Below are 24367 nucleotides of genomic sequence, written 5' to 3'. Positions count from 1 at the left end.
CTCTCTCTCACTCTCACTAACTCATGAGTCAAAAGGCTAATGCACCACATGCAAGTGGATTTTACAAAATTCAAACCATTACAAATTCAAACCATTACAAATTCGAGCTCTCTGATTCGATTCTTCAAAAATAAAGGGTGAAATCGAATTCATCAATTAAAGATTTCGATTTTGGCTTTCTTTTAAACTTTTCATAACCGACCATCGATTTAGAACTGAAGAACCAAAATCAAATACAACCACTCGATATCAAGTAATATCAGTCAAATGTGATTTCAAATCCATTCATCATTACCCGACCATTAAATCACTATCCTCGGATATTCAATTTTGACTCAAAACGAAGACTTTCAACAAAATTTGCTTGCTCATGCCAAACTCAAATTCAACCATTTTCATCATCGATTATTCAAACCGAATTATATTAACAGAATCACTAATAGAAACGAGATCAAAACAAAAATAGTGAAGAGATGATCTAAACTAGATGTAATAATATGAATAGAAATCATGAGCCAAAGATAATCGAGAAAAGGAAACGTCGTCAAGGCAATTGAATTCACAGATCATGTATATATTGCCTGAACAAATAAGATTGGGCCTCTAAAATTGTTTTGAACAATAACAAATCAGAAGTTTGGGCTTGAATCAATGAATAGTAATCAAAAATCAATTTGGGCTTGAATATTGATTCAATGAATAGTGACATTCGAAGGGAAAAAATGATGAAATATGATTTTAGTTTTTGAAGTTTGATAAAAAAAACTTAATTGGATCTTCAAAGGAGCTTTAAAACAAATTCGATCCAATTGAGTCAAAACGATCAAGAATCAAGACAGCAACACACAAATTTAATGAAATTGAGAGAGATCATAGAGAGAGACTCACCAAAAATGCTCCAATTGTGACAAATGTTGCCAAATCGAGAATCGTTCTTCAAAAATCACGTTGATCTTGAAAACCCGCTCTGATACCAATTGTAGTAACATAAAGAACATGGTTTGGCATGCGGAATTAAAGATTGCACAATGAACATGGTGATTTGGGTGTTCATGAGATGTATTGAATATGTATGGTGTTACAAAAAGGGACATAGATCTACATCTACGTAAATAATACATACTTACACACTCACTTTTACACCTCTTAGGCACACCTCTACAAGTGGACTAAAGCCACCTTATATAGAGGTGTTTACATGTCTCTCTCTCACTCTCACTAACTCATGAGTCAAAAGGATAATGTACCACATGCAAGTGGGTTTTATAAAAGTCAAACCATTACAAAGTCAAACATGAATAACTCTGTACCCCAACAATTTTAAGAGGAATAAAGTAGGAGATAAGGCTGAGATATGAAAGACGATCATTAGGTATACAGAGGTTCGCAAGGTACTTTATCAGGTTGTGAAGATGTTAATGACATAGATTCGAAACTTCTCACAAAGGGGAGATTGTAGAGTTCGAAGTATATTGTGAGGTGTCAAAGCACTATTAGGCTTGATTAGATTCAAAGTATGTGTATTGTATTTCGAATATGTACTACATAAGGCATTGATTAGAGTTCGAAGCTTTAATGTCTAGTCCTTATGTGTTTTTGTACGTGTTTGTATGTACCTATAAATAGGGGTAGGTATAAGGGTGAAGATAACTTTTGTATTCTTTTGAGAATAAGAGCACTTTACTCTTTCAGAACCCTTGTACTCTTATAGATAAAATCAAATTGGCAAACAGAACATATTTACATCCTTTTTCTTAATTCATTTTTATACTTTGATTTCGTTCTTAACACTCGATTACTATGAACTACAAGAATTATCGATATAAGGTTATAAGAGTTAACAATAGTGTATGTGAGTTCGCTATTGCTAATTTCCCTTAAATGAACTTAAATGATATGATCACATTGAAATACATGATCAATACATTGGATGGTTATTATGTGACAAACAAGAAGGTGTATGTGATTGGATATGCCTATATTAAGAATTACATCAACTGCTACTTAGTGCATCTTGATCTATCTAATTTTAAGATATTGATGGTCTACAACAAGCCATAGAAGAACCAAAACACTATAATTGATAATGTCGATTTGGAGCAATATGATGAGAAGGAGATAATCTTAAAGATGTTGGGAGGTAATTTTTAGGAGGGAAGATTAAAGGAAACAAAAGAAACATTTTTGTATACTGATGTGACGGAGATATATTCTACAACAAACTTAACAAACATTTTGTTCAAAATTGTTTAGTGTAAGAAGAATTCAGATGCTGATAGACTGAAGATTTGCAAGAATGTCTTCTCATATTTGGAGATAAGAAAGACAATTATGGAAGTGGTGAAGACACTAACAACTATATAAAGACTTGAATAATCTTCTTTAAGGGGGAGAATGTAGCTATTTCATTAGTTACGAAGTTATTCTTATGCAAAGTCTTGTATTATAATCTTAATGGTTGTGTAGCTTTCGATATCAATGTTTAATCAACTTCGATATATATATATATATATATATATATATATATATATATATATATATATATATATATATATATATATATATATATATATGTATGTATTTCTAGGAGTGTATTGTTTGTGTAATTAATGTTGAAGTCTCCTAGTATATTTTGTATATGTTGATAGCACTATAAATAGTGTTCCAACATAGGTTATGGAAACACTTTTTCTACTTCATATTTTCACCCTTGTAACTGTGTTTGTCTTCCAGATAATAAGAGCTCAAACACATTTATTTAATTCTCGTATTCATCTTCCTATTTGAAATCAATAGCTGATTCAGTTCTTGATTCTTCATGAACATCTCTAGGTTTGTTAGCAAACTCTGGATATCACTGATCAAAATTTTTCCATGACTTCCCGTTAACTAGATGGTGCATTATACCATCCATTAAGACTCCAATATTACGACTATTCACATATTTAGTTGTGAATATGGTTATATACATTCATCAAAGCCTTTGATTCAAAAGGAAAGTATCGCAAGACATTTTGTGATACATTCTTCCTCTTTGGGGCTATATCCACCTATCTACCCTCGTTACAAATTGGGCAATTCTACAAGGAATAATTCACCTTAAAAACAAAGCACCATCATTTTTAATGGAGTGGATGGATTGATATTATAAGCCTATCTCTCTCAACTTCTTTTTAGCTTCATAGTGTGAGGTGGGAATCTTTCTCTTTAGGAAAACAACTCTTAGTAACTCTACAAGTTGGTCAAGTGAACTATTTATCCACCTACAGATCATTTTAATTTGCACCAACTTTGCCTAAAAGTTTAAGGAATACATCTCACTACAATCAGGGTATAACTCGGTAGCAAGCTCCTCAAACAAAGCATCAAATTCCAGATCTATAACTTGTACCTCCTTATCTATATATTCTTCATTTGTATTTTTTTTGCCATAACATCATAAAATATATGAAATATCTCATTAGCGGATGGAGTCCTTACTAGAGTGTTTATTCTCGGAGTTGAATTGTAGCCTAAATCTGAAGTAAGACTTTTCTTATTGTGATGATTCCATGTAGTATACGGTTTTAGAAACCCACAATCATGTATGAGGTCATAAACCATATGCGATAACTATCTATACATATTCACACACTTTTTGCATATGCAACACATTTTTCCTTCATAGTTGACATGTTTCTCAACGATCTTCATAAAGTTCTTAAGACATGCAAAGAATTTTGAAGACATTTGGTTCTCTCTAATCCAGCTCTTATCGATTGTCATTATTGTTTCATTATTAAAAATTACATTGTATACATAGTTATTGAAAGTTAGATTGTATTTGGTCTATAAAACATAAGTTAGAGTTTAAGGTTCACTCTATGAGAATTTAAAATTAGACATAATGAATAGAGTATTCACAACGGTAGCCTTCTAAACCTACTTTTTGAAAACCATATATGAATGTGTATTGCATGATTCTTTGTTTGAAAAATATCTAGCTTTTCCCTTAGCTCTCGTGTATATAAAGAAATATATACATGAGGAGCAAAGATAAAATGATTACCAAATTAATTGTAAACTAACAATCATGCAATATGTATTCACATCTTAAATGAGATAAAATATTGAAAAACGGTCCCAAAATAAGGACAACCCGAAATTAATTTCTAAATCAATTTGGTACGGGTATTTCTAGATTCTTGATGATTATAAAGAATAGACTTAACTAAGAAACAACGATTCAATATGTTTTCATACTTTTGTTAATTATAGCATCATACTTTTTATTATTTTCTATTATTACATCATACTTTTAATATTATATTATATAATATTATGGTTTAAATAACATACTGTTTAATTTGATTTTCATATTAATTTCATCTTTTTTTTAATTATAGCCATACTTGTGTAGTAAAGTTTTCCTTATTAGCACCATACTTTTATTAGATTGTTTCCTAAAACATTCTATTTTCACTTTTTTTTTTTTATGGTTTTTATAATAACATTGTACGTTAAAAAAATAAGTTATTAGATTATATATATAATAACTTTGCACTTTAAATAAATAACTTATTATATTCAATGTATTATATTTATCGTTTAGTTTTTTTCCTAATATATCATAGTATTTTACTTTAAACTATGTTGTTTTTTTAATTATAGCATTATATTTTTTTCATATTTATATTGTTTATAGCATTTTATTTTTGTTTTTTTTATATTATAGCATTGTACTTTAAATATAATTTTTGATTTTTTACATTATAACAATTTACTTTTGCCTTTTCAATTATAACATTTACTTTAGATAAACATATTACATAATTAAGCTAAAGTCATAATGATTACAATTAAGCACTTTACAATACCAACCATTAATAACTATTTATGAAGCATTCACTTAAAAAACAAATTAAACAATTATCATGAAATTAGAAAAACATTAAGCACTTTATCAATTTAACACTTTATTAATTAATCATTGAGTACTTATCAATTATCACTTCATCTTATATGTACTAAAACTAGTAGACCTAAACAACTAACTCAATCATACGTATGCTATATTTTATACATCCAAAACAACTTTAACATCTAAAATTACCTAATCAAAGATTCTAAATATTTAAGAACATCACTAATCAACTACAAAACTAAAACAAAAGCTAGAAACCTTACACGTTCTTCCTGTTGTGGTGCCTAGATTATGGTAGTTGATTCTAGATATTGATCCTCCGATGGTGGCTGCTGGTCACCCGAAAAATCCCAAAACATAATAAAAAATTTGATAAATCAAAACACCTTACCTACAACTCCTAATGTGGTGGCCGAAAGTAGGTGGTTCCTAGAGCTTGGTGTTGTCACCCGTGGTCCTCCATTGACTACCTTCCTGGGAAACAAAGTAGAAATAGACAAAAAAAAAAAATTCAAAATTCATCCGGAAAAAGAATGGAAGTGGAAAAGAAGGTGAGACAGAGAAGTTACCTCAAGTCGGAATAGTTGAAGATATCGTCGGTTGAGAATTTCCATTGGAGATATCGAGAGAAAAATTAGGGGTGCGACACTACAAATAAGGGTCGACTTAATCTCTTTGTCGACAACTTTTTGTCGGTATAGATTTAAAATAAATGATGTCGTTTCATAATTCACAGTTGATAAAAAAACATGCGTGGTCGATATTTTGTTGGGATAGAGTTCACACGGATCCCTAATCCGGAAATGACATCATTTTCGTTTTTTACAATATGATTTATAATAAATTGAAATTACGATTTCATAACCTATACCGATGTCATGTCATCTACATAAATTTCAAGAAATCCGCATAAACTAAGGTGTGTATGGGGTAGTTTGGATCAGGTTTTAGCTAAAAATAACCATTATAAGTTGTTAATGAATTTTGGTAGCCATTGCGTACTAGTTAATATTATTTTGGTTAATTGTTTTTGTCAGTTAATGGTTAATACTGGTTAATAATAATACTTGAAAAAAAGATAAAGCAAAATACTTTGCTATAAGAAAAATATAAAGTATAGTTTTATAGAAGGATTTTGTGTTTATAATCTTTTTAAGATTATTAATATTATAGAAGATTAGGTATCCTCTTTAATTCGAAATAATTACCCATTTAATTTTCAATTACAAATATAATTATAATCCATATATTTAATATTATATTATGTCAAATTAAAATATATATTTTTTAATATTATTAGTTTTGTTTAGTTTTTAGTGGTTTTATTTTAGATGAAATCATAATTAAACTATATATATATATATATATATATATATATATATATATATATATATATATATATATATATATATATATAATCGGTTTACAATACTATTTTATAGATCCAAATACATGGAATATCTACGTTATGATTTTTAACTATTGTGATTAAATGAAACAAATGTAATCACTATATTATTAGACTGTTAGGCGAGTTTTGGACTTCAACAGTCTTCTTTACCAAGTTAATTGGATCGGTTCTTCAAGTTTCAAAACAAAACAATCTATAAAAACAAAATTATTATATCATCATATCATGCATGGAATCATAAACCGTTGATTCCATATGAAGCACACGTTACAATTACAACATGGAAAATGCTTAATACATCAAGTAGGATCGAAGCAGTTTTCCTTTATTCATACATAAATAAGGCTTGCTGTTCAAGGATTAAGTGGTTTCTTGGCTTCAATCTCGTCTTTGGAGAGCTCTTTGGCTTTCAACTTATCTTGAGCCATCTTCTCTGCTTTAGAACAGTTGAAGTAGCAGAAGCACATGTGTTTCCCTCCACGCACGTGACAAGCTCCATGGGCTGCACCCTCCCAAGACTTGCACTGGTCGTCGCAGTGTCTTGTGTTGCCACAGTTTCCTGACCATGTCTTGCTGGCTTTCTCACATAATTCTCCCTTCACGGTTGCTATATCTGTTTAATTCAAACAAAATAGAGTTACAACAAAATTAATCAACCACAATATTAAGTGGACAAATATTTGTCGCCTATAATATATATCCATAGTTACCAAAATAGATTTAAAAGAAAGTTAAAGCACCTGAGATAGCAAGAACCAAGAGAAGTAGAAGGAATGCGAAGAAAGCAACAGAAGGTTTTGCCATTTTTTTTTTTGTAATGAGAAATACAGAGAACAGTTGGAATAACTGCAGTGAGTAAAAGGTCTAGACAGTGAGGAAATTTATAGTAGTAACGAGCAGAGCTTGGAGACACAGAATCTAGAGATAAACACGAATATTGAAGAAAAGATTTCAAAAATTTCCACACACATTGTCTTGTATAGACTTTCGTGGATGAATGCATTGTATACATCTAACCTCATCATTTTTGTATCATTTTCCACAACCTACTTTAACTTTTAGTAAAGGGGGTGATTTTTCCACATATTTTTTTTATCTTTTCACTGAAAAGATGGACAATTATACCCTCATTTTATTATGTTTAATGGAATGACAGGTAAATTAGTTAATATTTTTTTACAGTTATTTTGGCAAGTTTGTAACCTCTTATAGCTGCCAATTATCAAAATTAAATGGTAAAAATACCATCACTGGACTATCTAAATTAATGAGGATTTTATAGGGAAATCTCCAATAATAATAATAATAATAATAATAATAATAATAATAATAATAATAATAATAAGGTTTTTGTTTGTAGAAAAGTCTTAATATTTTTTTGCAGAAAAATCCTAATATTTTTGGTCATTTTGTGAAATAATCCCAATATTTTGTGTCAATTTATGAAATAGTCCGAAAACAATTTGTTGTCGGTTCCAACCAATCAAAAATGGTCAAAATGCCTACTTTTGCCGGTTTTTAGGACTTTTCCATAAACAAAAATTAGTTTATGACTAAAACGTAAATCGGACCAAAATTTTAAGACTTTATTAGAGATTTTCCGGATTCTATATGAATCACCGGAATTTGGAGTAATGTAGAAGACGGCTTATGCTGAAGCTGTAGCGGGTATTGAACAAACACCCCAACAAGTGACTGAATTACCAGAAAACAAGAACAAGGAAATGAACACCCCAACAAGTGACTCAATTACAAGAAAACAAAAAGAAGGACAAGAAAGCATTGTTAGAGCAATCTCAACGTCCAAAACATCATAGGAAGCATGGGATACTTTTTACAAGACTTATTATGGTGAAGAAAAGAGTGAGAATCGTACTGTCTATAAACCTATGATAACTCAAATTAATATATATATATATATATATATATATATATATATATATATATATATATATATATATATATAATTTGAATATATTATTAAAATAATATAATGGATGATTAATTAGGAGTACTTGGATTTAATTAGGAAAAATAATGAGCTTTAAACCCTAAAATCGTCATCTTGATTAGCAAAATAAATTGGAGCATTTGAAGAGTTTATGACGTCCAAGGCCTTAGGCATTATAATGAGCTCGAAAAAATCAACTAGAAACCCCACCAAAATTTCAAGAAATGTTGGAGATAGAAAGTAGAAATCATGGTTTGAAGTTCGTTAAGGTTTTCAGAGCTTTCTAGCAATTTTAGGATGCGTATAGCACGACTAGCTTTGGTTAGGACTTACCGGTTATAAGGTGAGTTTTTTCATATTCTATGGTTGCCCGCGCATAAATGGTTATGATGTGTTTATTATGCAGTTTTTATTTATTTATTAACAATATATTTTATGATAAGTATGGTTGTGTGCAATGTTATTTTGAGTTGTTTATCTAGTGTGCGTTTTTTTGGGTGACATGTTTAGTGGGAATGGCTCGGGCGTTTAATCGCTATGAGAATGATGGATATGTCTGATCGGTAGGGATGAGAATTGAGAATTTTACTCATTTCCATGGATATTTAAAATACTTGATTACAATGGATGATTAGTTGTCTCAAGGAGAAGGGAAATAAACTTTTGCTTCTTTCTTTGGATAAATAATAGTTTCCCTAAATTATGTCATCGGGTGATTTTGTTTGTCTTGTGATTTATTGAACATATATGATAAAGCTATTTTTTTAAAAGTGATGGACATGTATGTGCAACACGAATTTACTAGGCCCTAGACCTACCCATTTAGAAACTTTAAATTTGCAGAACCATGTAACTATTTAGCAAGTGGCAGAGAAAAGTCCAATGAGAAGGATTGAACCAGAAGACATTAGAGGAATTTTGCAAAGACGTAACCCCTGAAGTTGTTCGATTAACGACTTTATTTTATTTTATTGTGCTTTTGCTGTAGTTTAGTCTATAAGTAAGTTCAAAATTGATCTTAGGAAATGTTGGAACGGTTATTTGTTATATAATCTATATATGAAATTTGGGGAGTTACATGTTGGTATCAGAGCCTGCTTTAAGTAGAGTACATGTTTGTATAAACACTTAAGCTTACACAGAAGGAACGATAATCAAACGACTAAATTAGAGTGCATCTCGCTTGTATGTATCATGTCTTCAAGGAGATCTGGAAGGTTTGCTAGGGTCACTCCGAAGGAAGAACACATCCCAGTGGGAGCTTATGTTAGAGAACCTGGAGATGTACTAGAAACTCCATTCATCCCTAATGCGAGTCGTGGACATGAATAAGGAATAGGATGATGTAGGGGTAAAGGAATAGGGCGAGGATCTGTAACAACACCGATTGTTGCACCGTCTGGCCAAGGTACCTCCAACTCCCACCGCGGTTGGGGTCGAGGTCACGGAAGAGGTCGTGCGACAAACATGATTACTAGAGAATTGTTGGTTGATAAGATTGCTTGGGTGATATACGCCACCTTGGCAGATGTAGTTGCTCGGTCACAAGATGCAATAATGAGTGAGTACTACGAACTTGGGTAGAGGTGAAGAAGACTACGAGTATAGTACACCAAATACAAATCCTGGCCCAGGCATTAGACAACCCTCAAGGCACATTGTGAAAGACCCCCTTTCATACTTAACATTATTATTCCAAACATGTTACATGCATATTCATAATATAATTTACAATCGTCTAAATAGAAACCAACTAACGAGGTTTTTACAAAGTTTTATATATTACATAACTTCCCAAGAATATATATACTAAGTACAAAAATGATATTATTAACTAGTCTACATCTTCTAGCAATACATAACTATACTGGATGCTTATCACCTGCAATAATTAAACATTGAGAGGGATAAATGGGTGACGCTTATTTTATATATATATATATATATATATATATATATATATATATATATATATATATATATAAAATAGAAGCAAAGAAGGACAAAGAACAACAAAGGAAACTGTGTATCATATGACAGGCGTTCCAAATCAACCAATAATTTGATTCAAATATTTACAATCAATGAGACATAACAATTTCAACTTGATATACTTCAATAAAACTTTAGCCCAAGTAGCACACAAAATACAATTTCGGATTATCATTTTGCTAGAATATACAGGCTTTCAACCCTACGTAGCATTCTGCCAATACCAAAGTGATACGAGTCATTCTTTACATGGCCAAATACACAAAGCCAATACCAAAGTGATACGAGACATGCTCTACATGACCAAAGGCTTCATACCAATACCAAAGTGATGCTTAGTCATTCACTTCATGGTCAAATGCATAGGTCCAATATCATAATGACACGAGAAAGAACATTGCAGATATAACATATAACATATAATTGTCCCTATATTGAACTCATCGTGAATTATCAGAATGACAAAAATGATACTTTGGGTAGCACTTTGTGTCTAAAAATGACTTTCTGTGATGAAACCGAGGATTTGTGTTGAAAACCAAGCCTTGTGCAGATAGTGTTTCAACTTGAAAAGATTATTTTCGTGGGTCTTCGGTGCGTCGGGACTTACTTTGGGTGTCGGGGATGTTTCGTAGGCTTCGGGGGGGGGGGGGTGTTAGGCTAAATTGAGAGATGAAAGAGGGTGTGAATGTGTCAAAATTGTAAACTAAATCTGAGCAGGCTCGCACCCTATTTATAGTGTCTCAAGCACATTATCACGTTGGATGTAATTAGCAATGTACGTGCAGCGTACACCTTTATTAGCCATTACGATGGGCGTACTCTTGCAGTATGCGGGGTGTACTAGTAAACGTGGCATGTGCTCGGTTTCCAAGCATCAGACGTGTCGCACCTGTATGATACATGTCCATTGATTCTAGTACTTTGGGCGTACATACCTCGTACATTGGGCATATATATATGTACGCTAAGTGTACTAATTGGTACGTTGGGCGTTCTTCCAGCCTCGAAGTTTGTGCCTAAAACTTCAAAAATTTACATATTTTGCATACGAGCTTCGTTTTTGACGTTCTTCATTCGACGTCTGTTTTTGTCTGTCTTTTTACCGTTAAACTACTATTGATGAGATCTTCGATTCTCGTTTAAGTTGTATCCGCTAAACATTGCTTGATCTATAATTCGAATTTCGAGTTGTACACTACTATGCCGAATCTTACAAAAATCATAACTTTCTCCTACAAAGTCAGATTCAAACATTCTTTTTATGAAAGTTTTCGGTTTAATGAATACTAAGACTTTCATTTAGATAACTAAAGCTAAAAGTTGTTTATCGAAAACTCACTTTTGACGTCATACGACGTCGTGCCAATTCTGTCGCGAAACTTCAATAAGTCATAACTTCTTCGATATAACTCGGATTTCAGTGAGGTTTTCGCCTAAATGTTTCTAATGAGATAATTTACAGCTTTCAATAAAATTATTTTTACTTATTTCCAACTTAAATTTTACATTTTCGTTAATTTCAATATTTGACTTTTTTGTTGGAATCTCACAAGACTTCCCATCACTTTCTAAATGATTCTAAACATAATTTTACTTCAATTCTCGTAAAAACTATGTTGTTAGAATGTAACGCTCAAACTCATATATTATATATTAATATTCACTTTTAAACTAACAAAACACAATAACTGAACATGTATGTTACCAATACCTCCTCCTTTTGAGGATTTCGTCCCCGAAATTACAACGATTTAAACAAATGGGGGTATTTCACTCTTATATCATTCTTATTTTACCAAGTATAATTTGGGCCTCGACGGTGTTTCCACTTGACAAGCACCAACTCCACCTCGTTATGATGTAATTTAGTGGTTCTTTCGTTTACGATTTCTTCGTACTCTTCCAAATATCTTAATTTATTATCCAGTTTCACCTCAGATAACGGGACCGTTTCATCATATATGCTTAAACATTTATGCATATAACTCACATGAAACACATCGTGAATACATGCCAAATATTCTGGTAATTCCAAACGGTATACTTGCTTACCAATTCTCTGGATAATTTTGAAAGGACCTACAAATCTATGACTCAATTTTTCCTTTCTTCCCATGGGGATACTATTACCTTATGGAATTCCATATAGCTTTTGGTGCTCCCCTTTGACTAGTTTAAACAAACTCATGGACTTCTTAATTGATGGTGGTGCTCAAACATGCAATCATTTTTTATTCTCTATTGGACTTTCTGTCCTAATCTCTGAGTTAAAGAAAATCAATTCTTATTGCAGACTCTTACTCCTTGAATTTGGGTTATAGACTCAACCCAAGATGAGGTCTTCACGTTTTCTATAACAACAACTCAAATGGTCATATTCTAATGACTAATGATTTCATAACGCAAAAGACACACAACAAAACAGACTCTTGACTGTATTAGTCCAATACTATCATAGAAGAAATCTTCCTTCATATTTTAATGTGATATAATATCTTTATAGTAGGTAGCATTTCTAGTTAATGGTTTCTTAATCCTTCAACGAAGTCCGCTACAATTCTATTGACTACCTCGACCATCTCCTTCCTCAATCATCCGACTGAAATTTCGTCGCTACACAAGACACAATTCTCTGAACCAATTAACTCACTTCGCATATTTATATTAATCAGACTATATTCTTTATGACCACTAAGGTTCGAATGAAAAAAATCATCTTCTTAGTCATCACCGAAATGAAGGTAATGACATAGTTGAACAAAATGAAATCAATTACTAGCTTCTTGGTAACCTTGTGACTTTCCTTGATCCAAGTGTAAGTCCTGTGCTTCCAGTAGTATATGCCTCTACTACTATTCACACCTATTCATACTCGTCGCATGTAACGACCGAAAAATACAACCAATTTAAATTTTTCAAAAACAACCTGATTTCATTAAATTGTTTACAAAAAGGTTTTCAATACAAATCATTTAGAGTATTCCCAGAATCACATTGCTACAAAATCATGAGGAGCGGTACGATCATGCCTTCGCCTTGCCACAGTCTCCTAAAGAACCTAAAAAACATTAAACCACAACTGTAAGCCCGAAAGCTTAGTGAGATACCCCCAAGATACCAACCACACATACGCCCTTCCAGGCTAAGACCTTCCGGTCCCAAACATATAAAACATACATAACATAACAGAACATAGAACAACCATGCATATCGGGTCTACTGTGTGACTGGTCCACCGTTTCGGGCCTTCAGTCCACCGGATCCATCCTCCAGGTCTAGTCATGTCCTTCGACTCTACAGTGTGGTTGGTCCGCCCGTACTGGGCCTTCAACTCACCTGGTCCACTCTCTGAGTCTACAGTATGACTGGTCCGCCCGCATCGGGCCTTCAGTCGGCCTGATCCACTCTCCGAGCCTCGGCACGTCTGGTCCGCCCGCGTGGGGCCTACAGCATATCCGGACCCCTCGCTAGGCCTTCGGAACAACCGGTCCGCCCTGAGTATCTTCGCCTACAGCACAAAGCAGGACTGCCTCAACCCATCTCCAGTCCAAACAACCATGTATACATAAACATATAATCATATAACAGTTCACATTCAAACAAGCCGATCTAGCAAATCACATAGCATAACATACTCTAAGCAGGATACCGACCTAACAAGTCATTAGCATAGCATCTCCCTATCTCCCAGGGTACCGATCTCAATCAGGTCTCTAACATATACCGTCCTAACTCTCAGGATGCAAGCATATCACAACAACAAAATAATAATAACTACCCGGATCTCAATCCGATAAGGGTCAGCCTTGGTGCCTTAGACCCTGTTGATATAGTGAGGATAACTCACCTCGAAACTGCCGGCTGAAAGGATAAGATCCCACTGCTCCAACTCTGACACAAACTCTTCCACTGAACACCAAAACATTCACTTCAATAAATACCCTTAATTACCAAAATACCCCTGGAAGACAACTGGTCAACCTTGGACAAAGTCAAAGTCAACCCCTGACTGACCCTACTCGCCGAGTCAACCCGATGACTCGTCGAGTCCCTATGCTCAGAACTTCCCTCAATCAGCGACCCAACTCGCCGAGTCACCCCAAGACTCGTCGAGTCCAACAACTGTGAGTCCCCTCGCACCCAACTCACCGAGTCATCCCTTGACTCACCGATTCTCGACTCAACCAGGAAATATTGGGAATCTCTGACAAGACTCGCCGAGTCCAAGAACAGACTCGCCGAGTCTAAGGCTATCTTCAACCTACTCGCCGAGTTGTTCTTCCAACTCGCCGAGTTCCAGGCCATCTTCAAGCAACTTGTCGAGTCCACCCATGTGACTCGCCGAGTATCACCGATCTGAATCAATTCAGAAGCACTCCAGGCCATGCAATTGATCCAAAACATAGATCCAACCTCCTACAATCCATCCATCACGTAAAGTGGCAAACTTTACGTGAATCTAAAGAGATCTAGGCCTTATTCACCTTAGAACTAAGGTTTGGGACATGATAGCTCCATTAACAACACAAGAACAGGGGCTTTAATGCTCTTAAGATCTTCTCCATTCCATATCTGAGGTAGCAACCTCAGATCCATCCTTCAAACATCAAGATGCCACACAACTAAGCTTCCCACACAACCCCAAAATGAGAATCTAAGAGAACACAGCCCAAGAATGAAATATTACCTCCAAAGAATGCCCCACAACAGCAATGAAACACGAATCCAAGCAAAGCCCTTTGATCCAAGCCTCTTCTCCTTCAAGATTTCTTCAACCAACACCTCTCCATGCTCTAATTTGCTCAACAATGGGGTTCCTCCACGAAATTAGGGTTTCTGGGACTCAAGGGGGGATCACAGAGGCTGTGGAGGAACATAATGATCTTTATATAGGGATCATTCCCCGGATTTAGGGTTTTCTTCGCCCAACACCTACTCGCCGAGTCCATCTTTGGACTCGCCGAGTAGGCCACTTGACACGCGACCAAAGTCGCGACCTGACTCGCCGAAGTCCATCCATGTGACTCGCCGAGTTGCCCTCCAAAACATACACTTTTAACCCTTCAACTCTACTCTTGCGATTCCGGGATGTTACATCCCAAGTATTGTCTTCCCGTTCCCACGTCACCATACACAAGTTTTCACAAAACAACTTATCACACATGAATGTGTTCAAATAAGTACATACAATAATTTCTCATGGACTCAATTAGGGATTTCACGTTTTTACCAAACATATCTTGGATTTCCTATACTCGCCTTCCAAAGTTCTTTTCACGCATATGCTCGATCTAGCATAACCTAATACTTTTCCTATGTTGATAGGAATTTCACTTCCAAATTCTTCATATAAATTCTTTCTTGGGTAATGTCTATTATACAATGTATACTATACCAGAATTTACTCTAGTAGTGTGCAGACAAACGGTCTCTAACTATCTGTATCATCTTCTAACTCATGCAAGTCACCATGCACATTTATTCATTTCATGACATCATCATTCCTTTATATGAGAAAGTTTTCTTCTCATGGGTGTATCTTTTAAGTCTACTTCATAGGAATCTATTCTAGGAAATATGTATTTTAATTGCATCTCAGCATGTTCTACTAGTTTCGAGTTGATTCTCTATCATTCCTAACAGCAATATCTCTTCTTATATAATATTATGAGTGTATCTTCTTCAACTATGTACTCTACCTTACTGGACTAGTAAGTCATCCAGTCTTTCACAGCTAAAGGATTCATTTCACCATCCTAATCATGTATGTTAAATACGGCTTAACACAATATGGAAGTTTCATAAGGATGTAGTAGAATTCAATTGTCACTCAGTATTATTAAATACTAAGTCTGAGCATCTTCTATAGGGTTACATATCAGCTCTTAGTATACCACTTGAACTGCATACTACATCACAATGTTAGATAAGGTCTTGACCTATTGAGTCTGAAAACTTTGTTAGCCTTCTTTTTAATCTCCATTGAATTCTTTTTAATCTTGTATAAGTATCAATTTCGATTTCATCAAAGTATTTATTAGCATTGTTAGCTCTTCTAACTCTGTAAGCAATCACTGCTTCAATCTGGTCAGCGGTGGAACAACTTCATTAATTATGAAAAAACATTCATCTCGTCCGAATGTACTTCAAACACACTACATTCTTCCAACGGTGTTATTATTTTATCAAACATAGTTTGAATGTACAACACCACTCTATAGGTATTAATACACTATTCTAAGTATCACGTGATAGATTTCATTTTACGGTATCCCTTGATCGTTTATTTATAAATTTATCAATGTCAACTATCGTAAGTTTCATTATCACTTTCGAAAAGTTTCATGCCGAGAATGATATCAATGTTGGTCAACGATATACGCATTATATTAACAAGAAAATTATATTCTTCTATTTCTATGACACAATCTCTATACACTTTATTAGCAAATAATGATACACTTCTCGTCTGTCAACATGAAATGGTTTGGTGAGTGCATAGCAAGCAATTTGAAAAGAACGCACAAATTTATCAGACACAAAAGAATATGAGGCACCAGAATCAAATAAGAGGTGAGCAGGTCTAGAATTCACGAGAAATGTACCGGTCACAACATTCAGGTCTTCATGTGCCTCCTCCGTGGTAATCTGAAATGCAAGACCTTTAGCTTTTGGCACCTCCTCCTTTTTATTTGAAGTACTCATTGGTTGTTGAATGGAAGCTTGACTTCCTGCCATTTGGCTAATAAGAGTAGGGCAAAAACGTTCCCTATGGCCGGTAATATTACAAGCATAGCATGTAAGATTCTTTCTCGGGCAAACAGGCTTCGTGTGACCCGTTTCTCCGCATCTATAGCAAACCACCGGTCTTTTTTTGTTCTGTATTGACGTTGGTGACTCTTCTCACTTTTCCGATAGGATGGTGACTGGAGACAAAAAGATTATGAGCGACCACAACCACGAAAGGTATTATGAGATTGTACTTGTCTACTAGGATCAGATTAAGCCGATGGAATAGAGGAAGCAAAAACTGTTATATCGACACGTGGATGCTTCAGAAGAGAAAGAGTTGCGCCATGTATCTCCAAGTCGTGCTCGCACTTTCGGGCATATTATTTATCTTTTAGCACATATTAGCATATAATATTAATTAAGGAATATACCCTACTTAAGTTTTTCCTATGGTTTGTATCCGTATACTCATAATGATTCCATTCATATGTTGAATTTATGACGGTATAAGTCTAAATATCAGTCTGTGGTATTTAGTTCACTTAAACTACTACTATGATACCATGATTGAAAGACCCCCTTTCATACTTAACATTATTATTCCAAACATGCTACATGCATATTCATAATACAATTTACAATCGTATGAATATAAAAAGACTAACGAGGTTTTTAAAAAGTTTTATATATTACCTAACTTCCCAGGAAGTTATTTACTAAGTACAAAAAATGATATTATTAACTATTCTACATCTTCTAACAGTACATAACTATATTGGATGCTTATCACCTGTAATAATTAAACATTGAGAGGGATAAGCGGGTGGCGCTTAGTGAATTCAATAACAGTTACAATATAATGCTATGCCATATATATATATATATATATATATATATATATATATATATATATATATATATATATATATATATGACATAAGCAAAGAGGGACAGAGGACAACAAAGGCAAGTGTGTATCATATGATACACTTTCCAAATCAACCAATAATTTGATTCAAGGATTTACAATCAATGAGACATAACAATTTCAACTTGATATAATATAATAAAACTTCATCCCAAGGGTGACTATGTGAGAGAGTGGCATCATCAGGCTCCACCGCCGAGCACTAGGATTTGTTATCATTGTGATCAAGTTGGCCATGTGAAGGAAAATTGTACCTTGCATGCTGCTAGACCAGTGTAGGCATCGACTCCGACTACCCTTCGGATCATGAATGGCGGTCAAGGGAAGGTTGAGGCCTCGAGGTCTAGGGTTCATGCATTTCTGCTTACTGAAAAGGACTCTAGTGAAGGCCAACGTGTTTGTCGATGCTTTGAGACATAAGTGTTGGATTTGGTGTCTAAGCATTTAACTATAACTAGGATGTATTTGACCCGATAGTAGCATGGTGATTTTGGTTTGCCTTCACCAGTGCAATTTGATATTGTGGATTTTTGAGAATAAGGTTATTTGTGATTTCTTATCATATTACAAGTCTAATATATTAATATTAATTAATTATTACCGATCAAGAATTAATTTGGAATTAATTTTGTGATAAAAAGAGACTAATTGAATATATGGGGATAGATTATGTAAATCAACGGCTCTTGTAATGTGGGCCAATGATCCATGATTATGGGCTAAACTAATCCATGGATAGTCCATGGAGGGTAAACCCAGGGAGCTAGAGAATATGGAAAGTCATGGGTTATTAGGGTTTACAAAGTGTACCCCTAGCATTTTCCACGTTATAAATAGTGACCCCATAAGCAAAAATCGACTACACACTCTTTGGAGTCAAGTATCTTATTATCTTAAAGACTCCTCTTGCATATTGGTGTTTGTGAACCATTAGAGGCATCACACTTGAGGTGCTCAAGCTTTCAAAGGTCAAGAAATCTACCCTAATTAAGAGGTAAGCATCGAAATTAAGTTTTGTTATATAGCTTCAATTGTATGCTCGCTAGAGTGAATGCTTTGGAAAAACAAAATGCATGTATAATTAGAGAAAACATAAATCCAAAGCATTTAGGGTTGCATGTGCACCATAGGAGTGTTATAGTGCTCAAAACCCAATAGTGGTATCAGAGCCTAGGATTTTTTTCCATTTTATTTTCACACATGTTTCTAATCTAGAATACATGTGTGATTCTACCCCACTTAAATTCGACTAGGTCTTCACAATGCATAAGAAATGAAGGATTCCCAATCCTTTTTACCCTCTAATAACCAAACTGCTGACAACCTGTGCCTACCTGTGCTAGTGTTCCATCATTAGCCAAACCCCAAATGACCGCACAACCTCTAAAGACCAGACAAATACTTCCCAAATCCTAGAGAAACTGATAACCCCAGATGCCTTGAAATGATACCACACTCAAATCTTGAATTCCAAATAGCTGACGCTCAATGCAAAACCTCAACAATAGACCACTTCTCTCGGTTCTTCCAAAAGCCCAACCAAGCACAAAGACTAAAACCACCAAACCCTGACAATGCTAGATAATCACTCTACTGATCCCTGACTGTAGACTTCCACATAATACCCTTGAACCGATCCTCGAACACAACCCAAGATAACTCTAGACAATCCAAACCCGTAAAAAAACAACCTTTCACTAACCACTAATAATTCACAACATGCAAATGACATATGACATTTGTAATAGCCCGGATTACTAGGCATTTATTATTATTGTATTTTTGGTGATTTGTGAGGGGACTCGGCGAGTTGGAGCTCAAACTCGCCGAGTAGGATCGCGATTTGGACGCGGGTTCGCGTCTGGACTCGGCGAGTCCAAGGAGTGGACTTGGCGAGTCCACGCTGTTTAATGAAACCCTAATTTCCGGGGTATGAGACCTATTTAAGGGGATTTATGGCTGTCATTTGCGGCCACCAACCCCAGAGAGAACCCTAAAGACTCTGTGAGCGCTTTGTGAGAGAGAAGAGGAAGATCCTTGACTATTTGTGGGTGTTTGTGCACATAGAAGAGGATCAAGGCAAGAGAAGACCAAAGAAGGTGCTAATCCATTGATTTCAGAGCTCGAAGACTTCATTTGAGTTAACCATTCGTTCCTTTCTCAGTCCTTGATGTGAATCTTAGAGTTAGGGTTCTTTGTGGAATGATCCGTGGAGTAATTGGACTCTTTTTGTGTTGGTGCTTTAGATCTGGACCCACAGAGGTCTAGAGACCCTTTTCCCTCAAGCTTTATGAGTGTTAATGGAGGCCATGACCTTAGAATAGCATTCTATAGACCATATCATCAAATAAGGCCTTTGGACCTTTGCATGAGCACCAAGATTGTAACTTTACATGATGTATGTGCTTGGAAGGACTGGATCTAGGAGTTTTTGGAATGGATCTGACCTCGAGAGTGAGTTAGAGTTCAAGCATGGCATAGACTCGCCGAGTCCGAAGAACAGACTCGGCGAGTAGCATGAAGATTGTCCATAACCACTCAGCGAGTGGTCTTGCCGAGTTAAGGGGCTAACTCAGTAAGTCAGGGAGAGTCAGAGAGGGTTGATGGGTGGACTGAGTTAAGCTGGAACTCGTCGAGTTGTTCTTGAGACTCGGCGAGTTGAGTCGCGGTGGCCCCGCGATTCATGCCAGGTGGAACTCGTCGAGTCAGGGGAGTACTCGACGTGTCAAGAGAGGATCCGAGGGAGTCAGCGAACACGTATAGACTCGCCGAGTCGCACTAATGTACTCGACGAGTCCGGTCAAAGTTGACCGTTGGCCATTGACCAGAGTTGACCAGTGTTGACTTAGTGGGGTTAGTCAACCTTAGTTGTGAAAATGTTAATTAGAGATGTATTGTATTATAGGAGGATTATAGTTCAGGGGATTGAGCACGAGTGGTTTCAGGGATTTACGAGCTATCGAGATACACGAGGTGAGTCTTCTCACTATACTTTACCTTGAGTAGGTAACTAGAGTTATGTGATACAGTGTTGTATGTTATCTATATATGATTATGTGTTGCACTGCATTATTCTATGTGATTTATGTTGTGCGTGTTTACAGAGTTAGAACCTGAGGGTTCACAGAGTTTGGGTGTACGGACCCATAGTGTTATAGCCTCGAGTGGCCAATCTGTGTTATATGTGGTATTTTGGGGAACTCACTAAGCTTTGTGCTTACAATGTTTGGTGTTATTGTTTCAGGTACTAGTGATGACCGGGGGAAGGCACCGGCTTGATCAGTACACACGCACGGGATTTTATGATTTTGAGATCTTTGGATTTTTGTATGACTTGGATTGAATTTCAAATATGGGTGTTTTTATGAATATTAAGTGAATTATGTTTTTATAAAATTTGAAAACTTGTTTTGAAATTTACGTTGTAACAAGTTGGTATCAGAGCCTTGGTATCAGAGCCTTGGTTTGAGGGATTCGGGTACACCTTTGGGGGTATTTGAACTCAAACTGAGGATTTGGATAATATTTTCAAAAAAGAACCAAATTTTATAAAAGAACTAAAAGATTTTTAGAGAAACCCAAAGCAGAAACGTGTGTAAGATTAGTTAGCGCCCGAACGGTGATTTCCAAAAATACCCTTATATTATATGTTGATGAGATTGATATGATGTATTCTCTTGCTAGAGCAAGCTAGGTATTCCTATTAGGACTAGAGTGCCCTGATTTGTGATGCCTCAACCTAGGGGAAAGTGATCTACTATGAGATGCTTGAGAGTGAATAGGTAACAGCGAGGGGCTCATGAGAGATTTGTTAGAGAGTGGTTTATGCATGATAGAGTACTTGGAACTTGAGATCCGAAGAGGAGGATTTGCGGTGTATACTGAAATGGTGCGGACAGTAGTATTGGGCCCATACTACTGAAAGCACCGGGGCGGTGTACGGTCCAAGTAAGAATCTTCGGAATGCCAAGGATCAAGGATGGATGAGTTGTCGAGTGTGAGTATGCTCAAATGGATTCTAATTTATCGTATGTTGTGTTTCAGAGGTTGATCATGGTGAGGACACGTCATATGCCAGAGGGCAGTGGGGTTAGTGATGAGGAGATCTGTCAGATCATCCACGAGGAGGTGGCTGCGGCTATCAGGGCAGAGATACCAGATATGTTCGGGTCTATTAAGACCACGCTGATTGAGACTTTCAACGAGCGTTATGCTGCTCTTTCTGAGGCTGCTGTTGCGGCGGCCACCGCAGCTGTTGCTACTGCGAGGCCACAGGGTAGTGAAGCGTTTCTGTTCCGGAAGTTCAGCAACACAAAACCACCAGAGTTTGATGGGACCCAAGACCCGGTGGCAGCTATGACATGGATTTCTGACATAGAGGGGTGTTTCTTCACTTGCTCATCTCCTGAGCATTTGAGAGTACGGTTCGCGCTGAACCAGCTTCGCTTGGGAGCGAAGGACTGGTGGAAGTTTGTGACGGTGCACTTTAAACCTGCTGAGCTTGCGGCGGTGACCTGGGAGAGGTTCACTACCATGTTCCGAGATGAGTACGTTCCCCAGGTGGAGAGGGAGCGTTTGGCCCAGGAGTTTCTGACCCTCAAGCAGGGCACTCAGTCTGTTACGGTGATTACCAGGATGTTCCAGGAGAGGGCGATGTTCTGCCCTAAGCATGTGTCCACTGAGCAGGCACGTATGAGCTGGTATTTGAGTATCTTGAGGCGAGACATTCGGGAGTTCGTGGCGAACTCCTCATACCGGACATTTGCTGAGCTTCAGGAAAATGCCCGTAAGAGGGAGATCAAGTTGGAGACTCAATTTAGAGAGGAGGCTGAGTCTCAGGGGAGGGATCGGCGACCGGCACAATCCCAGCCGGTAGTCAAGAGGGCCAAGCCCGCTGATCCCAAATCTGGGAGCTAGAAGGGCCGCACTTGTGGAAAGTGCGGCAAGGGTCATGAAGGAGTTTGTAGAGCTGGATCTTGCTACAAGTGTGGCAAGGAGGGGCATATGGCTAAGGACTGCCCCAAGGGGTTTGCAGTGTGTTTTCACTGCAACCAGACAGGACACCGGAAGGCAGAGTGTCCGCAGTTGTGAGGATCCGGTCAGGGATCTTCCCCTGCCGCCATCAGAGCTACCGGGAGTCGGCCAGTGAAGGCCGAGGTGCCGAGGGCAAGAGGGAGAGCCTTTCAGTTGACCGCGGAGGAGGTCCGCGCAGCGCCCGATGTCGTGGCTGGTATGTATTCTTTTGTGTATTTATTTTAATGTTGAGATATTATGCTTATATTATGTTATACGTAGGTACTTTTCTTGTGAATTTTGTACGTTCCTTGGTGTTATTTGACTCGGGTGCGAGTCGGTCTTTTGTATCTTTGGCTTTTAGTCAGCACGTCAGTGTTAGTCGCGAGGCGCTAAGTCGGCCTCTGAGAGTTTCCATAGTTGACGAGAGGGTGATATATGCCACGGAGGTGATCCGTGGATGCGTACTCGAGATTTTCAGTGTTGATTTCCCGATTGATTTGGTTCCTATTGCGATGGGTGATGTCTGTGTCATTGTGGGCATGGATTGGTTGAGCAGATTCGGTGCAATTATCGACTGCAAGTGACAGCTGGTGACCATACGAGACCCTAGTGGGGGAGTTCTTACAGTGTACGGCGAGGGTACCCATTCTGGATCAACGTTTTGTTCGGCCGCTAGGGTGAGGCAATGTCTACAGTAGGGCTGTAAGGGTTTTGTGGTGTATGTGATGGATACGCGGGTTGATTCCAAGAGACCGAGGTCAGTGGAGGAGGTTCCGATAGTGCATGAGTTCCCAGATGTCTTTCCAGAGGAGTTGCCGGGTGTGCCTCCCGTGAGGCAAGTGGAGTTCAGTATCGATTTGGTTCCGGGAGTCGCGCCTATTGCCAAGGTGCCTTATCGCCTTGCACCTTCAGAGATGCAGGAGTTGTCCTCACAGCTTCAGGAGCTATTGGGAAAGGGGTTTATTCGGCCGAGCTGCTCACTGTGGGGAGCGCCTATCCTTTTTGTTAAGAAGATGGATGGTTCTCATCGGATGTGCATTGATTACCGGGAGTTGAACAAGTTGATGGTCAAGAACCATTACCCGTTGCAGAGGATCGATGATTTGTTCGATTAGTTACAGGGATCATCTTGGTTATCCAAGATCAATTTGAGGTCTAGATACCATCAGGTGAGGGTGCGAGATGAGGACATCCAAAAGACAACATTCATGACACGTTATGGGCATTACGAGTTTGTGGTGATGCCTTTCGGGCTCACCAATGCCCCGACAGTGTTCATGGATCTCATGAACCGAGTGTGCAGGCCGATGCTGGATCGGTCAGTGATTGTATTCACCGATGACATCTTGGTATATTCGAGGTCTAGAGAGCAGCATGAGGAACATTTGAGGGAGCTCCTCGGGGTTTTGAGATCGGAGAGGCTTTATGCCA

The 24367-nt window shown here is 36.8% G+C and overlaps 1 protein-coding gene across 1 annotated transcript; it reads right to left on the bottom strand.

Annotated features, from left to right (window-relative positions):
* Positions 1–6508: 6508 nt before the first annotated feature.
* On the bottom strand, positions 6509–7186 carry LOC144997240 (defensin-like protein 19). The gene is made up of 2 exons (XM_078957099.1): positions 7055–7186; positions 6509–6927 (listed from the first exon to the last, which is right to left on the bottom strand). The coding sequence occupies exons 1-2, from the start codon at positions 7116–7118 to the stop codon at positions 6668–6670; spliced, it is 324 nt and encodes a 107-aa protein (XP_078813225.1). The 5' UTR covers positions 7119–7186; the 3' UTR covers positions 6509–6667.
* Between the last annotated feature and the right edge of the window lie 17181 nt (positions 7187–24367).

This window comes from Lactuca saligna, chromosome 5 (assembly GCF_052625555.1).
Source record: "Lactuca saligna cultivar CGN05327 chromosome 5, ASM5262555v1, whole genome shotgun sequence".
Classification (NCBI taxonomy): Eukaryota; Viridiplantae; Streptophyta; class Magnoliopsida; order Asterales; family Asteraceae; genus Lactuca; species Lactuca saligna.
Note: the sequence above shows the minus strand (reverse complement) of the source record. Positions and strands in the feature narration are given on the sequence as shown.